The 23,880-nt window shown below is 38.4% G+C and overlaps 1 protein-coding gene across 1 annotated transcript in view; it reads left to right on the forward strand.

Annotated features, from left to right (window-relative positions):
* LOC101739442 (neuroligin-4, X-linked) overlaps positions 1-23,880 on the forward strand; it is a 128,491-nt gene that overhangs the window by 93,687 nt on the left and 10,924 nt on the right. The window contains exons 5-9 of the mRNA XM_021346840.3: positions 14,988-15,104; positions 16,330-16,455; positions 18,864-19,029; positions 20,234-20,446; positions 20,774-20,912. Of these exons, the coding sequence (XP_021202515.2) occupies positions 14,988-15,104; positions 16,330-16,455; positions 18,864-19,029; positions 20,234-20,446; positions 20,774-20,912 (761 nt within the window). The remainder of the gene's footprint in view (positions 1-14,987; positions 15,105-16,329; positions 16,456-18,863; positions 19,030-20,233; positions 20,447-20,773; positions 20,913-23,880) is intronic.

Below are 23,880 nucleotides of genomic sequence, written 5' to 3' on the forward strand. Positions count from 1 at the left end.
GCTTGGATTGTATGAGATGAAATATTCCGTTTATTATTCCGAGGGTATAATGTATGCTCCTCATTCAATCTTCGCGAATGGTTTGCGGGGATATTTAAATTCAACTGTAATCGTTGATAGTTTGGACACTTTCAAAGTGTTTTTTTCAGATGACGAACAACATTTCGCAAATTCACACATAATTTACTTCAACATTATGTACATACAATCTACTCAGGAAAAAAACCCATAAGCTATCTGTTAGTTCACTCATTCATGGCGTAATATAAAATCTCGGGTTTTAAGGTGAAAAACGGTTAAACGCTTGGGAATCATCGGTATCCTTCGCACTTCCCACCCTATTTCGAGCAAAACTGCAGCATTTCGTTTTGACTTATTCCCTTTTTTTTATTGCTTAGATTGGTGGACGAGCTCACAGCCCACCTGGTGTTTAGTGGTTACTGGAGTCCATAGACCTCTATAACCTAAATGCGCCACCCAATTTGAGATATAAGTTCTAAGGTCTCAGCTATAACGGCTGCTCCACCCTTCAAATCGTAACGCATTACTGCTTCACGGCAGAAATAGGCAGGGTGGTGGTACCTACCCGTGGGGACTCAGAAGAGGTCCTACCACCAGTAATTACGCAAATTATAATTTTGCGGGCTTAATTTTTAATTACACGATGTTATTCCTTCGCCGTGGAAGTCAATCGTGAACATTTGTTAAGTACGTATTTCATTAGAAAAAATTAGTACTCGCCTGCGGGATTCGAACACCAGTGCATCGCTAGATACAAATGCATCGGACGTCAACTTTTAGGCCACGACGACTTGCTAAAAAAATATGTGTGGTGTCGTGGGACACCGGATAGGAACGAAGTTCCTTAACATAAAAATATTAATTTTAAGTTCTCTTCGAGGTATAAAGAAAACAAAACTGGAGGTTTCGCAACAACCCATGGTCATTCGGTAACGTGCGAACTTATTGTGGTACACTTCATTCACGGTTGTTTGCATAAGAGTTAGTGTATTGCGCAAACGAATGCTCTGAGATCGTGGTCAATGAATGATAAAAACAATATGTTATTTTTTGTACGTTATTAAAAAGTTAAGTCGTACACTGTGCGCATTACTAATAAAAATCTTACGCTACGGACGTTTTTTCCCGGTTAGGGTACCCCTCCGCATCGTCCCATAAGAAATTTCGTTCCAAAAACTTGCTCTCTTTTGCTCAATAAAAATCTTTACATTATCCAATCGAGCTTCCATGCTTAGGGAGACGTTTTGAAATCCGAACACGTTCTTGTGCAACAAATCCGTGTTTAAGTTTTTAAACTCGCACCCAGCCGCACCCAGCCGCACTTCAATATTTATTTTTACGTCATAATTCAGTTTCGCTCAGCTTCCCGACTGCGTATTCGCATCACGTACCAAAGCAGACCGAGCCAGTAGAAATAACATTATATCATCGTCGCTTTATTGTTTCGCAGCTTCCGTAATTAGACGGTTTTGATCGAGCTTCAAGAAAAACTAGAGATTTTATGAAATAATATAATTTTTATTGCTATCACTCAGCGTTTTCATATTTAATGACAATGCTTATAGTTAGAAATCGTTTTTCAATAATGAATATTAGTATTTTAAGTCAATTATTCAAATCTGTGATTAATATTCATTAAATAAATAATGTTACTTACGTGTATTATACATATTATGTGACATCTATACCAATATATAAATCTACAGTGGTTTTTACGGATGTTCCGTTATAACTACTGAACTATGCATCCGATTGACTTGAAACTTGGTATCCGTTTACAAAATACATGTACATAATGGATAGGCTAATATTTATATGAGTGTTGGACTCCCTGCACCAGTTGCGGGAGCGTTAATGATGAGAATCTTTGTGGGGGTGAGAAATAATAATGTTAATTTTAAATGCCCAGCGAAGCGGACGGGTACTGTGGCGGGTAGCCATCATACAACGCAAGATAATTGACAGATGCCTGAATGTCGCTTACGACATTTTCAAGATAAAGCGCATATATACAAGTTCCGAACAACAACATTCGGACCGTCGGTCTACCGAGCAATATCACCCGCTCGGTGGAAGATCTTCCCTTTGTCGTTTAATCCACTCCCAAACTGGTGACCTGCGACGGAACAATCGCAACCTTCTGATTCATCATCAGCGCATCAAGAACTTCGGCTACCACAATCCCCGCATTCTCGCAGATAAAAGCACGTCATTGACAGTCGTCCCACAGCAAGCCAGCATCGCAGCCTCAACAGGACCATCGCAGCCGACTCACCGCGCTTCCTGGTCCTACGGCACGCAACTTCACTGCCTCATCACGCCGCTACAGTTCATCGCAGCCCACGACCGGATCATCAAGGCTTGGGGTAACACATCTCCGGCGTGGCAGCTCTGCATCACATGGACTACGCACAACACGCACGCAACATTCAAGCTCAGTCTCGACTCATCACAGACTTCGAGCAGCACTGGCGACAATCACGCAGCATTCAGCTCAGTTTCGACTCACTGCAAACTTCGAGCAGCACTGGCGACACGCACGCAGCATTCAAGCTCAGCCTCGATTCACCGCAGGCTTCGAGCAGCACTGGCCCTTGCAAGCTAATCTCAGCACGGACAACGCTAACTAAAAAATGACACGACCTCCAGTCTCGGAGGGGAGTGATGTGGCGGGTAGCCATCATACAACGCAAGATAATTGACAGATGCCTGAATCTCGCTTACGACATTTTCAAGATAAAGCGCATATATACAAGTTCCGAACAACAACATCCGGACCGTCGGTCTACCGAGCAATATCATCCGCTCGGTGGAAGATCTTCCCTTTGTCGTATATACAGCCCCAAAGGTACAGCTAGTCATTTTTGAAATTGACATTGGGCCACAAACACGTATTTATTACTGTACGGTTTGCACATACCTAAATAATACGTGGACACGCCGTGCGTCGTCATTGTGGTGTCAGGTTATTTAATTATATTCTTAGAGCAGTGCACTTAGCAACACGCACTCGTTAAGACGCCACATCTGTCCTTTACCAATATAATAAAGGTGCTCAAACAACACACTAACTCTTTGGAACTCAACAAAACTTCCCCTTAGACCCCAACATCTTTTTTGGTCCTTCGAGCTTATTCTCGCATGTTTTTGTGTCTCTTACAACAGTGGCGAATCGGTTCGGCTGGCCTCTCACAAGCGAGAATCCCCAGCTGCATTGAGACAAGGGCGCACACATTGGGTAAGAGTGCATAAACATAGTGAGATTTGGATACGACCAATTTATCGAAATTGGATCTTCGTGTCGTGAACTACGCCTAGCTGTACTTGTCACCGTCAACTACGTGCCAAGTTTGGTGAGCTATCACATTATTTTATAACATCAACATGGACAAACTTGAACTTCAATCAACTTGTTTCGAGAATATCAAGACTTTGTGTACAAACTACCGCAAAGATTCTTCGTCTCGAAAAACTGAAGAGTACCTCAACATACGTTTGTCATCTTTGGAAGAACAGTGGAGAGACTTCGAGGCGAGAAATGCCTTATTACTACTGGAACTGGAAGACAAAACTATACATTATTTCTCTGAAGACGTTTACAACAAAACTAAAGAAATGTATCTAGCAACAAAAACAGACATAAACAACAGACTTAAATACTTGAAACAGCAAAAACATAGTGTGAATTTTGACTTAAGTGACATTTCTGTTGACTACACTCAAGACTGCGAGGACGGAAAATCTGAAAAAATACAACAACTTTTAAATAAACAAGAATGCAATTTTAATGCGATTTATCATGCATTGTCTAAAATTGACATCATTAGAACTAGTGAAAAGTGGGAGCTGGAAGATAATTTTAACATTTTAAAATCGAAGTGGGAGTCCATCGACAAACTGCACTGGGAAATTGACTTTCAGCTGAAGGGGTCTAACGATCACTATTACCGGATGTACTCAGATATCGAAGAAAAATATGATGAATTGAGAAAACAACTTCAATCTAAAATTTGGTCGAATGCACACTATCAGCAGTCGACACCGAGAATGGAATTACCTGATTTTTACGGTAACTACAGTAAGTGGATATCTTTTAAGGATCTGTTTCTTGAAACCATCCATAACAACCCAACAATTAACAAAGCGCAAAAAATGAAACACCTGAAAACCAAATTGAAGGGGGAAGCAGAAAGTCTGGTACAGCATTTATCCGTCTGTGCTGAAAACTACAACTCCTGCTGGGATATTTTAGTGCAACGGTATGATAATCGCCGCCTACAATTTTCATCGTTTTTCAACACAATGATGAGTCTCCCTGTTATACATCAACCCGACGCTAACAATCTCAAGAAAATGCATGACGTCATTAAGGAATGCATGAACGGCATAGCTAACATCGGACTGGATACGGCAACGTGGGATCCAATGATCGTGCATTTAATGTTACCAAAATTAGATTCAATAACTTTAAATGATTATATGAACGACATCCGAGATCACAGAGAATTACAAAACTTGCAAGATTTTTTATATTTTTTGGAGTGCAAGTTTATGGCATATGAAACTGCAAAATCAACAAAATCTGTAAAAAATACCACTTCCGAAAAAACATCTCATTGGAAACCGGCTATCAACAAACAACCTGTAAAAAAATTTACATATGACTCTAAGAAAACTTATAACTATCACGCTACTTATGGAAAATGCCCGAATTGTAATGGAAATCATGTTTTAATGCAGTGTGCTAAATTTATTAACATGGATACTGCACAGCGAAACCACACTGTTGCGAAATTGAAACTCTGCAAAAATTGTCTCTATAGCCACAATAACGAAGAATGTAAATCAGCGAAAACGTGTAAGGAGTGTAACATGAAACATCATACCATGTTGCACAACGTGAACTGGAAAATTCCAGCGAATGGTAAAAATAACTTTGGACAACAAGCCTCCTCTTCTCAGCAACAAGCTTCGAATCACTTATCATCGGATAAAACTGAAATTTTACTAACTACAACTCTACTGAAAATAAAGGCTTATGATGGCACTTATGTAAAACTTAGGGCCCTCTTGGATCAGGGCTCACAAGTAAACTTAATAACAGAAAATGCCGCTCAGATATTACGCCTGCCGAGGAAAAGGTTCGCTGCTACCATCTCAGGGGTTGGTTCAGTATCTGGTGATTGCAGGGGTCAACTAAACTTATCTTGTAAATCAATAAACTCTGAATACGACTTCGAAATACAAGCACTTATAATGAAAAAACTTACAAATAACTTACCGAATGCTACTTTCGAAAAATCGAACTGGCCTCATTTGGAAAACTTAAAGCTGGCTGATCCTGACTTCAACATCTCTCGCCCCATCGACTTACTACTGGGTGCCGATGTTTATTCAGATATTATACTCAATGGAGTTTTGAAAGGAAGCTGTCAATCCCCTGTGGCACAACAGACACATCTAGGATGGATCCTATGTGGGAAAATGAAAACGTTTAATTGCCACGTGACCTTGGTGAACTTTGATGAATTAACAAAGTACTGGGAGAGCGAAGAAATACAAAATTCTGAAGATATTTCCAAGGACGATCAGTGTGAACAATTTTATTCGGAAACAGTACAACGTGCTCCCGACGGAAAATATATTGTGAAGATGCCACTCCGCCCTGACCTTAAAGAAAAATTAGGTTCATCGAGACCCATCGCTGTCTCACAATTTTTACAACTGGAAAAACCGCTCGCTAAAAATAAAAAACTTTCAACTATGTACAAAGAATTTATAAGAGAATATGCGGACCTGGGCCACATGAAACTGTCGCCTCATATAACATCCACCGACTGTTACTTACCACATCACGGTGTTTTGAAAGAGAGCTCTACAACAACCAAATTGAGAGTAGTCTTTAATGCATCTCAAAAAACATCGAGTGGTCACAGTTTAAACAACCTTTTGGAAAAGGGCCCCAACCTTCAAAAAGATATTCAGTCGCTTATTTTGAAGTGGAGAACATACAAATTTGCCTTTACTGCTGACATTGAAAAAATGTATCGTTGTGTGTGGATAAATGATGATCAGCAACACCTACAAAAAATTATCTGGCGAGATTCACCAGAACAACCTTTACAAGAATATAAACTTTGTACGGTGACCTACGGTACCAAACCCGCTCCTTGGCTAGCCTTACGTACACTCAAACAACTCGCCATTGATGATGGTCATAAGTACCCTACTGCAGCTGCAGAGGTCCTGGAGAACCACTTCTTCGTAGATGATCTTGTGAGTGGCGAAAGGTCATTCGAAACCGCCAAGGAGTTACAGCGGTCCCTAATCGATTTACTAAAGGGTGCGGGGATGAATTTACGCAAATGGTCCAGCAACTATCCAACTTTATTAGAAGACTTACCTAAAGAGCAAATTTCAACAACAAACAGCTTCGAATTCAAAAACTTCAAACAAATCATGACACCCGAATTTTTTGATGAATTAGCTAAACTGGAAGTCGAGTGGCATTTTAACGCCCCTGCCTGGCCGAGCGCGGGCGGTTTATGGGAAGCCGCCGTCAAATCCATGAAACGACATTTACGACGAGTGCTAGGTGACCAGAAACTCACCTACGAGGAGATGTCAACGCTACTAACAAAAATAGAAGCCTGCTTAAACTCGAGGCCCTTGTGTCCTCTTACTGAAGATCCAGAAGAATTTTACAACTGTTTAACACCCGGCCATTTCATCACTGGCGGCGCGATAATGACGTTACCATTATCAGATTACACTGACGATCACATTGGCGTACGTCGTCGATGGCAACTTGTAGAACAAATGTTACAACAATATTGGAAAAATTGGTCCAACGAGTACCTAACACAACTGCAAACTCGGAGTAAATGGAACAAACCTACGAAAAATATCAACGTCGGCGATATCGTATTGGTTAAGGATAACAACTTACCTCCTGGAAAATGGGCTTTAGGGCGGGTGCTCGAAACCCACCCAGGTTCTGACGGATATGTCCGAGTTACGACCATCAAAACTCGAACAGGAGTAACCAAACGTCCCGTAACAAAACTATCACCTTTACCGTTGGGGTCTGAAATCGAAGAAGGAGATCCCACAACTAAGGAGCAACTAAGGTCAAATTTTGAAAACAAGAACAGAAAGGGCAGAAATAAATTATCGAGTGTTTTACTTACGATGCTGACAATGTTTACATTTATATCTGGATCATATGGGTCCGCGTTATTAAGAGCTCAAATTACAAGCTTAGAACGCGAGCGCCCTATCTACTATGACGCGATCGGTAAAATGCAAATGGTACACAATGAATGGACTTTAATTATGTATTACAACATAACAACGTACTGGGAAGGAACTCGTCGTGTCGAAAACTATTTTAATACGGTGAAAGATTTATGTCACAGTGCGAATATACAAACCTGCAGAACTACCATAGAACAACTAAGCCACGAGATGGAACTGCTCGGTCATTATAACTCGATTTTGATAAATCCGCAAAAACATTTGACTAGCAGAAAAAAACGCGGTTTGGTGGACGGAGTGGGCTACGTAGCCAATGGCTTGTTTGGAATATTGGACCAACGTTTTGCTGAAAAATATGAATATGACATACAAACGATTCAGACCAACGAAGACTATTTACTTGAGCTAATAAAAAACCAAACTAGCATCGTGGAATTAGAAAACAAAGTTCTAAAGAAAAGTGAAGATAACATTCAACGGCAATTCGATATGATCGACCGCTTTGTCAACCAAACCAACTTAAACTTGGCAACAATTGAAACGGAAATGCAGATTCTCTCCGCCACTACCTATTTGAACTCGGCATCATTGACTGTATATCTTCTTATAAACAGCCTAAAGACTTTCCAAAACATGCTGTTCAATTCGCTTACAAACGTCTACCAAGGACATATAGATGTGCACCTGATATCTCCAGCTCATCTTACACAGCAATTGAACGAAATATCCGGAAAAATTCCGAAAGACTTATCTTTACCCGTAGGAAACTACAAAGAAGATATAAAGGATCTCTACACGTTGATATATGTGAAGGGCGATACCATTGCCTGTGAAAAACAATGAAAGCTACGCATATATGCGAATTTCATCGAAATATATCGCAGTAAACTTGGAGAAAAATATATATATTTCGCTAAATGAAGATGATCTTAAGAGCTGTCTCCAACAACGTTCAGATAAAATTATATGCAAAACAAATAAACCTATTTTTGACATGCATAGCAACGGAGCTCCGTGCGAAGCGAAACTGCTGTCACATCAAAACCTCGAGCCCTGTGACGTCGAGAGCGCGTCATGCAAGGACGCGTGGCTTGAGTTACATGCATCGAACAAGTGGCTCGTCATATGCTGCGATACGTGTACTTTACGCACCATATGCAACAGTGACGTGTCCTCACACACCATGACGTCATCGGGGATAGTATCGCTGCCACAAGGATGTGTACTTCAGTCTAATGACTTAACGATATATGCGCATAATCGTTATAACAGCCGTGTGAAGTTAGATTATGAAATCGCAAGTACAACGTTGGACAATTCAGTAAACAAAATAGTAAATTTAACATACAACTACACTCCGAATCTGTTCCAGTCTACAGCACGTGAAACAAAAATTATCACTAAAGAGATTGCTGAGCAAAAGGAGCAGGAAAAACACTTTCCGTCGACCATCATATCAGCGCATGACATACATCAGTATGTCATTACATACTTATTATTAGTAGCAGCTCTGGTTATTGGTCTCGTGTGGGTTGTGAGGAAACATTCCCACTGCTTAAGGAAAAAGAAGAGCCATCCACTTGCACCCACTGAAGATATCGAACTTCAAACATTTCACCTGCGGCACGACCGACGAGATGATGGTGTTCAAGCCCAAGTCGCGCCACCACCGAAGCCAGCCCGAAGCGTAAACACCAGTGGAACCAACTTTGCCTTTAGTTTTGATTAAGTTAAATTTTAAGTAATTTTGTTGTGAAATGTCATTTTATACATATTTTTACTTTTACCTTTACATTTTTAACTTTTATATTTTTTACATTTTTATTTAAGCTTACGAACTATTTCATTTATTGTTAATCGATTGTTTCTTGCTCTTTTGGGTTGCCAAGATGTACGGTTTGCACATACCTAAATAATACGTGGACACGCCGTGCGTCGTCATTGTGGTGTCAGGTTATTTAATTATATTCTTAGAGCAGTGCACTTAGCAACACGCACTCGTTAAGACGCCACATCTGTCCTTTACCAATATAATAAAGGTGCTCAAACAACACACTAACTCTTTGGAACTCAACAAAACTTCCCCTTAGACCCCAACAATTACGTTTATTTATTATGTTTAGTTAGATAAAATAGATTAGGCAGCCCTTTGACTGAACCCATAGTATCACTGTCATCCTGCGACCGTGACTGCTCAGAAATGACTCGGATTCTCGTCTGCCTACAGAAGCTATAAAAAAAAATGTTTCATATTCTTAAAGATTTTTATCTGAAGGACGCACCTTACTCTTACTTATACATTGCTTATTTTCTTTCAATTTCAAAGAATTTAGATCGATAAAAGTTATTCTAAAATATACAGAAATTTATAATGATATGCCCAGCGAAGCGGACAGGTACAGCTAGTATTAAATATTTCTGTTTGTGTTTCATCAGTGATTAGAAGCATTGTAAGCCTACCTGGGTAATATACCACTCTCATGCCTATTTCTGCCGCTACGCATGCATTCTGATTTGAAAAATGGAATCATGTTAATATTTACTGGTGATAGGACGTTTTGTGAGTCCGCGCGGATAGATACCACCGCCTTGCCTATTTCTGCCGTGAAGCAGTAATACGTTTCGGTTTGAAGGGTGGGGCAGCTGTTGTAACAATACTGAGACCTTGGAACTTATATATCAAGGTAGGTGGCGCATTTACGTTGTTGATGTCTATGGGCTTCAGTAACCACTTAACACCAGGTGGGCCGTGAGCTCGTTCACCCATCTAAGCAATAAATAAAATAAAACAATACAAGTGAGATTTACACCTCATCCAAGGACTGGTGATAGTATTGACATCGTTATGTCTGTAGAATCCAGTAACTACTTACATATAGTGGACCGTAAAGACAATAAAATAGTCTAATAATATGTGAATAAACATGTTTACTTTTTACATCATCATTCGACCAAGATAACATATTATATGTCAAGAGTATCCGATTGTAGGGAGAATGAATGGTAAAATATACCTTAAATACTCTTAAAAACGCCAAAAGAGCAACGTATAAAACAGGAAAGGATGGAAGGAAGTTATACAGTCTCGAAGTTTAGCGTTTATGGAATATTTTACAGCTGCTTGTCTCTTCCGGGAAATAATTCATCTTGTACAATATATTAGAAATAATCTTCATTCATACATACATCCTTTTTTTTTTATTGCTTAGATGGGTGGACGAGTTCACAACCCACCTGGTGTTAATTGGTTACTGGAGCCTATAGATATCTACAACCTAAATACGCCACCCACCTTCAGATATGAGTCCTAAGGTCTCAGGTATAGAAACGCATTACTGCTTCACGGCAGAAATAGGCAGGGTGGTGGTACCTACCCGCATGGACTCATAAGAGGTCCTACCACCAGTCAAGAGGTCCTACCATCATACACAAAATTAAAAACCGATACAATTGGCTTTTTATTTTTAAAATAATTTCGATTATGCTTTATTGAGCAAAAAAAAAAAGGGTTTTAACAAAAAATGTTCAGCGTATTTGTAGAATATGAATTTGCGTTTTGAATAGTCGTGCTGTGCAAGTTATATTAAAGCAAGCCCACGCAATTGTACAGCTTCTGCAAACCTAGCTCAATTCCGGACAATGACCTGGCTTCGCTAATAACGCCCAGAAGTTTTTACACGCTCGATATAAGTGAATTATATCTTTTGAGAAGTTGAAATGTTTTCTTAGTTCCTTCCGCTGTTATATTATGAAAGCTTAATGCGAAAACTAAAAGCTACTCAGTTTGTGTTCTAAAAATATATTGCATGTTGTTTGTTTGGTATTGTGTAATGGTATATTTTGGAAACAAACGAATGAACTAATCTAGTATTTAATGTTTTCTCTAATCCTAAACATAATTTCGTTCCGATATCGAGTCGAGGGAACGCGTTCCCGGCCCCGTCACGTCACAGCCGGAGTCCCGCAAGGCTCCGCCCTCTCCCCGTTACTATTCAGTTTGTATATCAACGATATACCCCGGTCTCCGGAGACCCATCTGGCGCTCTTCGCCGATGACACCGCCATCTACTACTCGTGTAGGAAGAAGGCGTTGCTTCATCGACGACTTCAGACCGCGGCTACCACCATGGGACAGTGGTTCCGGAAGTGGCGCATCGACATCAACCCCACGAAAAGCACAGCGGTGCTCTTCAAAAGGGGTCGCCCTCCGAACACCACGCTGAGCATCCCTCTCCCGACTAGGCGCGTCAACACCCCCGCCCCCGCCGTTCGCCCAATCACGATGTTCGACCAGCCCATACCGTGGGCCCCGAAGGTCAAATATTTAGGCGTCACCCTCGACAGTAGGATGACATTCCGCCCCCACATCAAGACGGTACGCGATCGTGCCGCCTTCATCCTAGGACGTCTCTATCCGATGATATGTAGGCGAAGTAAAATGTCCCTTAGAAATAAGGTGACACTCTACAAAACTTGCATACGCCCCGTCATGACCTATGCAAGTGTAGTGTTCGCACACGCGGCCCGCATACACTTAAAATCCTTTCAAATCATTCAATCCCGTTTTTGCAGGATAGCCGTCGGAGCCCCGTGGTTCGTCAGGAATGTCGACCTCCATGACGACCTGGACTTAGAGTCCATCAGTAAGTATCTGCAGTCGGCGTCCATGCGCCACTTCGATAAAGCGGCACGACACGAGAACCCTCTCATCGTGGCCGCCGGTAACTACATTCCCGATCCTGCGGACAGAATGGAAAGCAGTCGACGTCGCCCAAAACACGTCATCTCGGATCCTCCCGATCCACTAACGGTGCTTTTAGGTACTTCAAGCACCGGTCACCGTTCTCGTCGAACCCGTCGCTTGCGACGAAGGGCTCGACGAGTAAATTAACTCTCAGACACAGCCCACTGAGTTTCTCGCCGGATCTTCTCAGTGGGTCGCGTTTCCGATCCGGTGGTAGATTCTGCGAAGCACGACTCTTGCTAGGGTTCGTGTTAGCAACATCGTCAGGTTTGAGCCCCGTGAGCTCACCTACTAAAGTTAGGGTTACGCTGAAATAGCCGCTAGGGCTATCAGCTTAGGTAGGAAAAAAAAAAAAAAAAAAATAAACATAATTAAAATTATTTTTACGATTTAATATTACATTTTATCCTTATATCTCAATATATCATCACCTTATATCTCCTTATATCTTATATTTTTACTGGTGGTAGGACCTCTTGTGAGTCCGCACGGGAAGGTACCACCGCCCCGCCTATTTCTGCCGTGAAGCAGTAATGCGTTTTGGCTTGAAGGGTGGGACAGCCGTTGTGACTATACTGAGACCTTAAAACTATATCTCAAGGTGTGTGGCGCATTTACGTTGTAGATGTCTATGGGCTCCAGTAACCACTTAACACCAGGTGGGCTGTGAACTCGTCCACACATCTAAGCAGTAGATATTTTATTTTTCTAGTTTTTAGAATATTACAGGCTTAAATCGAGAGACTTTCATAATTTTTATCAACAACTAGCGGCCCGCTCCGGCTCCGCTCGGGTCTTTAACAAAAATTTCAACGATATTTGACGATGTTTTATTTTTTTAAATAAAAAAACAACTATTGCGGCATAACTATAATAGTTAGACATATGCTGTCGCGACACTTTTTGTACAAAGTCATAGTACATTATTTTATTCTATCATCAATCGTTTTCGCAAGGCACTCGATGTAAAGAATATTTTAGGTAATTTTTTTACACCTTGGGTTACATTATTGGAGTTTTAGTAAGGATCGGGAATAGTGTAGCTTCCAAACAGTGAAATAATTTTTCTAATCGGTCCAGTAGTTTCGGAGCTTATTCCATACAAACAAATCTTTCCTCTTAATAATATTAGTATAGATATAATATCATTGTATGTATTTGGAACATAATCACCAAACCAAAATGTTTTATTGGACAAACTTTTCAAATTACGATTCGTCCCCGTCACCGCAAATTATTTAGACGCGTCATGTCAAATGGGATTGCATCATGTGTCAGAGTGACGTGTTGTGAAATTTCCCGTGAGGCGTTCCGGGCTATAACCGGACGACGGTGTTTAGTACCGGTTTATAAATCAACTTCAACCCGTTATAAATGTCATGTAATGTAATTATCATGTAGTGTATATTAATAAATGCTTATTACACTGGATTAAGGAATACGAATACCAAAAGTAATCTTAAAACCCAAAATGCTTCAATTTGCGACAATACTGGTAGGGAGTTTTGAACACAGATGCCAACATTCTGTCGAGCTTTTCCCAGAAGCCGAGATGCGTTTCAATTTTAGAGATGAGACAAACGTATCTAATTTATATAATTATTTACTGGTGGTAGAACCTTTGGTGAGTCCGCACGGGTAGGTACCACCGCCCTGCCTATTTATGCCGTGAAGCAGTAATACTTTTCGGTTTGAAGGGTGGGGCCAGCCGTTGTAACTATACTGAGACTTTAGAACTTATATCTCAAGGTGTGTGGCGCATTTACGTTGTAGATGTCTATGGGCTCCAGTAATCACTTAACACCAGGCGGGCTGTGAGCTCGTCCACACATCTAAGCAATAAAAAAAAAGATGGGTGGCGTATTTACGTTGTAGATGTCTATGGGCTCCAGTAACCACTTAACACCAGGTGGGCTGAAGGCTCGTCCAGACATCTAAGCAATAAAAAAAAGGTGGGTGGCGTATTTACGTTGTAGATGTCTATGGGCTCCAGTAACCACTTAACGCCAGGTGGGCTGTGAGCTCGTCCACCCAACTAAGCAAATAATAATAATAATATAAGACTTCAACCTCATTTGTCAAGATAGATGATGGATAAACAATGGATAATAATATTATGACCATCCTGTATGATCATGACGCCAGGCTTTGTTCCCATCTGACAATTATTTCAAAATGACTTTGACCTTATGTCTGAAATTGGGCGATGGTTTTCTTTGAAACAAAGAGCAACATGTTTCCTTTAAGCATAGGTCTGAGAAGGAGTTCGCGTCCCATCTATTGTTAGGGAGTTAGGAAAGCCCATTAGCAGCAAAACGTGTATGCCGCTATCGCACTTAAGTCTACGTCTGAATTTCTTAGTAATTACAGATATTAAAATCTTTGCGGGTTTGATTTTTATGATACATTATGATTTATATTATAAACTAGCTGACCCGGCAGACTTTGTAGTGCCTCAATCGATAAATAAAAGACCTAAACTTTTGTATAAAATAAACATAAAACAAACAAAAGAAATCCGTCCGGCAGGGGAAACATCAAAGGAAAAACGAAATTGTTATTTTTATTTAATTCCGAGCATTTTCATATTTATCTACCTTTTAAATCTTCTCTGGACTTCCACAAATAATTCAAGACCAAAATTAGCCAAATCGGTCCAGCCGCTCTCGAGTTTTAGCGAGACTAACGAACGGCAATTCATTTTTATTTAAATAGATCACATTAATATTATGTATCTAAATATGAATTAAGATTGCTAATAAAGGCTTCTCTATCTTTATATAATTCTTTCATTGTGAAAATCGTTCTTGAACATGAGTCAAGTACATACTTATCATTAGTAAAATTAGTACCTGCCCGTGTTATTTCAATACTGGCCTAGTTGCATAGCGTGTTACGAGTACACCGGGCGTCTTATCTTTTAAGCTATGAAAACTTCAAAATCAAATTCAAATGTTTGTTTCAGGTCTCCTCTTTCATAGAGCGATTTTGATGTCCGGATCTGGACTCAGCCCGTGGTCTTTGGTGGCCGACCCCAATAAGTACGCAGCAATTGTGGCAACACACGCCAACTGTTCACCAGGTTAGTTTTAATCTCGAGTAAAATGTAAAATAAATGTGTTAAATATATTATGTCTGTATCAAATGCTGTATTTAAAACTATTATATTGTGACCAGGTTCCACTCTGATTGTCACCAAAATATAAATTTGATGATAGTCATCAAGTATCCATCGATTTTTGAAGTGAAACTTCTTTAGAATCGTTGTGATTTCAAACTCGATGAAACGAAATGAAACGAAACGAAAAAATAAGTGTGCCAAGATTGGCTTGCCGAAGCGGCTCCGAGCGGCGCCGACTAATGACGAAGCGCTCCACACGGTCTCGCGTCCCCGACTAGTTCAGTGTGGTTTTTTTTTCAAATTACTCCCGCGCCCCTTATTGTATTATGCTAATGATAATATGACCAAACCTTAATTAAATCTACTGTTACGCCTTAATCTGGTTACGGCGACTTTCGTGAGCAGTAGTTCGTGACCACGAAAACTCTATATTATTCAATACGTCGTATACTTATAGTACCATGACAATATAAATACGAGATTAACCCGTAAAGGAATATCAATAATGTCTACGACACACGAAAACTGGAGAACTGTACAAAGTTTCATCCACAATCACATCGATCCACATCCAAACGCATTGACTACTAGCAACGAACGTACAAGAAACATATTAACTTATAAGATTCGGTATGAACTAGCTGCCACGCGTTCAATCCACTCAGACACAGCCCAGTGAGTTTCTCACCGAATCTTCTCAGTGGGTCGCGTTTCCGATCCGGTGGTAGATTCTGCGAAGCACGACTCTTGCTAGGGTTCGTGTTAGAAACGTCGTCAGGTTTGAGCCCCGTGAGCTCACCTACTAGTTAAGGTTACCCTGAAATAGCCGCTCAAGACTCTCAGCTTAGGTAGGAAAAAAAAAGCGTTCAATCTGTGAATGTGTTTACACAATATTATTTACTATTTATAGGTTCGATTACCCACCGATTAATACCTTAGAGTCGACGTAAATGGGCATTAAGATATTGCCGGTATCTACTGCCTGCTGCCCGTAGTTGTAAAAATAAATCGGGGTAGAAGACATCTTTGACGTTATCTGGAATTGGTGACGTCTCTAGCAGTTAGACCATATTGTCGTTGGCTTATAAAGACAGCGTAGCTGATACAGGAAAATTAGAGTATTTGATTACGAACGGTATTGATATTTTAATCCCTAAAGAGTTCATAATGGCTTATTCTTTCACAGACTTGACACCCCCAGCGCTGCTGCGATGCTTAAGAGAGCGACCATTAGAGGCATTACTCTCCGCACCAGTTCAAGCGCCTGACTTCGCTTATGCCTTCGGGCCGAGCGTCGACGGTGTTGTTATAGGCAAGTAATTTAGTATTTTTTTTTAATCCTCATCTTATCTGTGCTTCTTATTCAAAATTTCACAGCAAGTTAGAGTAAAAAAAGTACGATTAAGTTATTATATTTTGCGAATGTTTTTGCAGTGCATAAAATAATGTATCAACGGACGGAATTCATTAGTTCGCTAAATATGGAATTGGTCTGTGCTCATCTAGTAGATTAGTGTTCGCCGCAATTGAAATTCGTCCATAATCACTGATTAGATTCACTCATTACAATCACTCAATTTATATTTATTTTATAGTATACTATTTTCAGTCTTATTTTGGTACTAATACCATATTTAATATTGGATTTTTTTTCTTGTAAAGATGGGAGAAATAAAATTGAAAAAAAAAAATAATGAAGATTATTTTTAAGTTTGAATTTGTACTATAGCGTAAAATAATCATTCGATTAAAATGATAAACAGAATTTTAGTACTGTTCATACTTTCATCTTATGTCAGAATGTAGAAAACTTCATCTGCTTCAGCTAGCTTGTCACTGCTAGCCAATGAAATGAATAATAAAAGAAAATAATACAATACCAACTATAATTATAACTTAACGCGAGGCCTTTGTATCATATTGGACTCTAGCCAAAATACAGTAGCTACAGTTGGTACGAAAAGAAATCGCAACGAAATGGCCTGAAACAAGGTCGTAAATAAAGTATTGGTTATTTGTACTTCAGATAATTTAGGTCAGTGGGTATTTTTAGGAGTATTTTTGCGCATCGCTGCCATGACAATGGCTGCGGATGGTAAACAATAAAAACCTTATCGGATATATTTTATTGCTTTTTTTATTGTTAGATTCATAAATTCAATAACTTAATAGTGAGGTTCTGATTAACGATAGAAAAAGAGAAAATTTCTTGTAATTCGTTGGTCGTCGTAAAGACGACGATTGCTGAAGAGTGGTTACTGATGTTGAGGACATCAGCAGGTGCATAAGTACAGCTGAGTACACTAAGTGTTTACTGGCTCCCATGAGTACCATGTGGATGTGACTGCCCATGATAAGGTAATGAGATAGAAATCTCAATTGTTTTGTATAACGGCTGTCACAACCATCAAAGTGGAATGCAGGCATGGCTGTTTCGCAGCGTAGTGCTACCGCTAGAAAATATTGTGTATATACTTAATGAACGATTGCATCTCACATTAAACATCCAAATTACTTATATACTTATAGATTGCTTCAAATCAAAGCATACTTGAATCCTAGGTTTTATCGAAACTACGACTTGATATTTCAAGATTGGTGAGATTTTTACCGGTAGTAGGACCTCTTGTGAGTCCACACGGGTAGGTACCACCACCCTGCCTATTTGTACCGTAAAGCAGTAATGCGTTTCGGTTTGAAGGGTGGGGCACCCGTTGTAACTATACTGAGACCTTAGAACTTATATCTCAAGGTGGGTGGCGCATTTACATTGTAGATGTCTATGGGCTCCAGTAACGACTTAACACCGGGTGGGCTGTGAGCTCGTCCACTCGTCTAAGCAATAAATAAATAAAAAGGATTGGTGGCGGCATGTACATACGCCTAGCGTCAGTTAAGTCATCTTGCTACCAAATATACTAACACGACACAAATACCATAACTTATTCCAAAAAAATCCCATACGCGTCAAAACAATAGCAAATCCAAACGATCAAACATAAAACAATAAATGAAACACGAATTGTTCTAAGCATGACAAAGTTCCATCCGTAGAGCGATTTCCACGAAGAGTTCCCTTGCTTTCACTTCGGCAGCATTCTTGCGAGTTGTCAGCCGTTACCCGTCCACGCTGCGTTATTAAATTGTCTCAAACTTTTCTCATCTTGTACCCTATTGGGAAGAGCAAACGTTTACCTCCGTTGTAGAACATTTTTTGCGATCCGCCTTTAAGGAGACATTTATTTTCTGTAGCGTTGATAGCAGGTTGAAAGAGATTGAGACTGAAATGGTTTTTTTTAGTCAAATGTCAGAGGACATTTGTCATCTGTCTCTGGAGCCAGTATAACCGTGCTTCACAAATTGAGAATTAAATGGCATTATTTGAAAAATTTAAGATTGAAAATTGAAAAATTGAATTTTTTTAAATTAAGAGAAATCTACATTAAAAGTAACGCTATCAACGAACTGATCTTAACTAATTTCGTGATAAAAAATAAAAGATTTATTCAAATGGATATGAATTAATTTAACGAAGATATCAGGAATTAGGAAGGAAGGAATCAGGAACTTCTACCTCGTACTTTTCATGAATTTAGTGTAACGTTAGTGTAAATTTCATGTAACCTATAAAAACTGAATTGAATCTAATAGATACGATAAAAGACATGCCCAAATTTCAAAGACCCAATTATATTTTACTATGCCCAAATCTAATTCTAGATTTATTTGTGCCAGATACAGGAGATCTCTTAGTCAATCCAGAAAATGGTTACGAATGGGGCGGCCAGACAGTTGCCCATGCGCCAGTCGGGAAACAAGCACAGAACGCTATTAACATCATCAACGCTGTGCTGATGAGAAAAAGTGCGGTGGCGCAGCTGACCAAGTAAGTAAAAAATTCACGCACAGCTCACCATCTTTTTGCAATTATTGTAATATTCTTGCACAATTCACAACTTTTGGTATTGGATACGCTAATCAGAATAGAAATTGCTGACAAGTTTTAAGCAAAATATGGTAAAGTATGATTTTACAGACAAAAGGAAGTGGTGTTGGTAATTAAAGTAAGCCAGAATTCACTTGAAAAGGATAAGAAAGATACATTTACGATATCTTTTGGATTTGGGTTCAGTGCGCGGCAAAACGAAATCCATTGTATGGAGCGCGTGAATCCGCTGTGTCCACACAGCACTATGACATATTTTCACCATTAGGCATAAAAATATTTTAAGGGTAGTAGTGAACTAGCCGGTTTTAAAAACCCGCGGACAGTGGTGCCTATTGCAATAAAACATTTTCTTTTTTAAAGTAACTGTAGCCTATTTCAGTATTCACGCTATGACGCCTATACGCTCAGATCTCCATTAAACATCAGTTATAAACTAAAAAAGTCCTGACACTGTTAGGGTGGAATGACCTCTGAAATAAAATGGAATGTCTGCTCTTTTTAATAAAAGTAATTTCATTTCTGACGAGTCTATGACGAGCTTTTGAAGTTTTCTGTTACAGCGAACACAATGTGCCAGTTGATTTTTAGAAGGAATTTTGTTACATACAAACGTTCTTCGAAGCTTTCATGTTCTGAGATATTGATAATAACAGTGTTCTTAACGTTTAACAATCTCGCGTATATCTCGTTTCGTATCGAAATGTTTTTTACATTTTTTTAATTTAACATCTGTGTAACTCGTTACACTTGGAAAATGTTCTTAACCGTTGGTTAAATTATTTTGAATACCTCTAAATCCGTACTTTAAAAACTGAAATTACATTTGGTGTGATGAGTACAGCTGTTAACATTGGCAGACTTAATAAGATAGTTGAATAGATGTGTGCTACAGCCGATGGAAAAGTTTCAATAACGCGATTATTATTTATTTACTTTCTAAGCAGAGTATGGTATATGTACATATTTTGTGAAATGTTAAATCAGATGAAATTAATCAAATATGATCAAATGAAGTAAAAAAAAAAAGAAATGAAATCACTAGATACGTTTTGCGACTAATTGAAAATTTTAATTCTCGGAATAAATACCTACATACCAAGTTATTTATTTTTGCAGCTATATAAAATAGGTTTATTTCCAGATACGATTTGATGCTCGGAGTCACTAAAGCGGAAGCTTACTTCGCATTCAGCGGTGACGATGTACAGTATGGGATAGAAGCGGACAGAAGATCGAAGATTCTCAAGTCTTTTGTCAGAAATACGTATAGCTACCATCTTTCTGAGATATTAGCGACGATTATAAATGAGTATACGGATTGGGAAAAACCTGTTCAGCATCCAATTAACATCAGGTAAATTTATTTGGATGATCTACTTCTTTTTATCTATTTGGATGATCACTACTATTTTGGGTCGCTTTTACAATGCTCTTTTGTTGTTTTTTTCCTATCTATTTACTGGTGGCTTAAGAGACTATTCCAACTGATAATGTGCACACCGAGTGAGGCTAACAAGGGGAACAAGCGAGTTAGTAACAGGGTAGTCGTAAATCTAATATCATATCGCTTTGCTTACTTTCATCACTTGGTATCCTATTACGGAAACAACTTAGTACCGTGTAGCCGTTGAGTATACTCCTAAGTATATAATCCCTTGTATTTTTCTCTTAATTCTAACAGAGATGAAACTTTAGAAGCACTTAGCGACGCCCAAGTCGTAGCTCCAATGGTGTTGACAGCCGACACACATTCAGCGCTAAGAAGAAATTCGTATCTATACGTTTTCGACTACCAGACGAAGTACGGTGACTATCCACAGGTAATTGGCTTATCAAAAATTTACTATTACAGAATTGAATGAATCTGAAATTCTATGAGGAAAAAACCTTTCAAAATGCACATTAGTTTTGAAAGATCCCGGCTACTTATAATCTAACTCAAATAGTGATATTATATTATGTCAAGATTATTGATGACCTTACTTGTTTACTTGTCCAGTCAAGCTTGTCAAAATTTAGTGGCACAAACACTAATTTTTATAAAGAGTTATGATTACCATATTTACATAAAAAAAATTATAGTACAAACTGTAATTAAATATTTAAAATACTTGAACAAATTTATTTTAACTCTTAAATTTCGAAAAACCTATTGAAGACTCATAAAGTTATGATTATAATTCCGTAGTAGAAAAAATTATGAATCCGCACAAGCTACCTACCTATCTATGTACCTTACTTCACTGGGCAAATTTTAATATTCCTGTGTTATAGTTTGAAAGGCTTGGTAATCGTATACAAATAAATTCAAGGAATGAATATAATTAAAAACTATACGACAGAATCAAATCGTGATTTTTTTATTTTAAGTTTGCACTGTTTCCATACGTTGCGTTAAACTTTAAAGAATTTTCTTTCTTTTCTTCATCTTCATGCTTAGAAACTCTTGGCCGTCCGTTGTTCAAATAGCCCATGATATCATTTATGTAGAAACTTAGTTAATTTACGATTTAAAATTAGTCATTTTGGATCAAAATAATAAATTATGAAACAATAAACCGATCTTAGAAATTTGCCAAACCAAAATTTCTGAGCTACAAATTTGCTTCAACTTTCAGTCTTCACTAAAAATTAGCTTCAATACTTCTAGTTGCTACTAACCGAACCCTAGAAAAGTTAGAAATGAAATTAACAAGTTCTTAAGTTAGTAACAAGATTAATCATCAGGTAAAAGTTTCAGATTCGAATAGATGAGATCCGGTCTAGACATTTTGTATAACAAAAGAATAGGCTTTAAGCCAATTAAAGCTTTTTTATTTAAAAAATTTAATTAGTTATAACTCAGGTTATGGAATCGCCTTAGATAATATGTCTAGTGAATACAAAATAAGGGTAAAAAATACTAAAAAACTCAGCAACAGTTCATCAGCAACATTAAATCGCATTCGCATCGGGATGAGTAGCCTGTATTATTTTCATATAGCCCCCGGGGTTTTCTTTCTTCTATAATATTTGTATTATATTATTGTACATTATACTCGGTACATGATGACATAAGCTAGTAATGTAAAAAAATAATGTATCTTTCTTAGAAATATTTGTAATTCCATATTACGCAGGAAATGTTTTAGTTTCATCATTGCTAATCTCGTTCGTGAACAACAAAACAAATCGACGCTTGAAAGGCAAACGTGACTAAGCGACAATAACTGATTTGTTTATAAATGATAGGCAATAAACATTTTCGACGCGCAAAAAAAAATTTTTTTTTTCTAGGTCTATTAAAATCATTTCAATCCTACAGCTACTAGCTAGATTCTACTACAGCTAAATTCGTTAAAATAAATTTTGTTTTCAGGTATTTTAACTTTAAATTAGTCTACTGTAAAATTCACGCATTGTCGCTTAGTCACTTTTGGCTTTCAAGCGTCGAAATACATATTTTCTAATCGTATATGTACAATTCTCCTAAACGAATTAACTAATAATTGCTAGCACTCGCTGGATCATGAATGGAATATTTAAGCTGAATTCAGGCTCCATTCGCCATCGTGTGGTTCTAATAAATACGAGTGTTGGTTAATTAATTAATTAAGTTTATACGTCGCGTGTTTGTTTGATAAATGTTTTGAAATATTAATCGTATTTGACATTAATTTTGTTTTTGAGTTATTACGGCGTTCAGTTAAATTAGCTGTTCGATGTTTTATTATTTCTAAGCGAGCACACGGTCATTCCGATGTTAGTGGTTATTCGAAGCGCATAGATGTGTATGTCACCTTCCACCATGAAATTGCAGATGGGAAATAGGTACGATGGAGGAAAATAAGGGAAAATTATGGTTAACCGTAGAAAGACATTGGAAGAGAGAAGGTACTTAAGGAGCGAAAAATTTCTGTTGAACATTCATAAAAAAATGTGTTATTACAAACTTAAGTCGTGCACTGTGTGCATTACTAATTTTTACGTTATTAAAAAGTTAAGTTGTACACTGTGTGCATTAATGCTAATTAAAATCTTACGTTACGGACGTTTTTTTCCGGTTAGGGTACCCCCCGCATCGTCTCATAAGAAACTTCGCTCCAAAAAATATTTATTATTTTTAGATATACAAGATGTTTCTAAAAATTGATTGCCGACGAACATAATGTTTCCAAATAATTTGTATGGGCTCTGCTTCGAATGCGATTTTACTTACATTCGAATTAATGAGGTACTTATGTGTTGGGAGCACGTTTTCATTAACCAACAGGGTTCAGTTAATTCAGAAAGCTCCTGTAGAAAATGCACTTTGAAACTCAATCATCTCGGCTCTTCCTTTAACCTCTCGCTTAGTTTCAGTCCATTAATAAAAGCGAAGATCAGTTACCTGGTTAACGAAGACAGGTCTTATTATCGAAGCCTTAAACATATAGCAATAATATCTCTATCATTTGTTTTTACATAATTATATACAGTTCGGTTTGCGATGGCAAAATTGTGCAGAATACTTTAAAGGTGTGGACTTATTCCAAAATGGATTCAGGATAGAAATCAGATTTAATTGTTTGGTATTTTCTGAATAGAAAGGTTAAATTTTTAATGCTATTTTTACTTCTACGTTCTTGGAACGAAGTTTTTTTTTGGGACGATGCGGAGGGGTACCCTAACCGGGAAAAAACGTCCGTAACGTAAGATTTTTATTAATAATGCACACAGTGTACGAATTAGCTTTGTAATAACGTACAAATTAGTAATGCAGACAGTGTACGAACTTAACTTTTTAATAACGTACAAAAAATAACATAT

The sequence above is a fragment of the Bombyx mori genome, chromosome 15 (assembly GCF_030269925.1).
Source record: "Bombyx mori chromosome 15, ASM3026992v2".
Taxonomy (NCBI): Eukaryota; Metazoa; Arthropoda; class Insecta; order Lepidoptera; family Bombycidae; genus Bombyx; species Bombyx mori.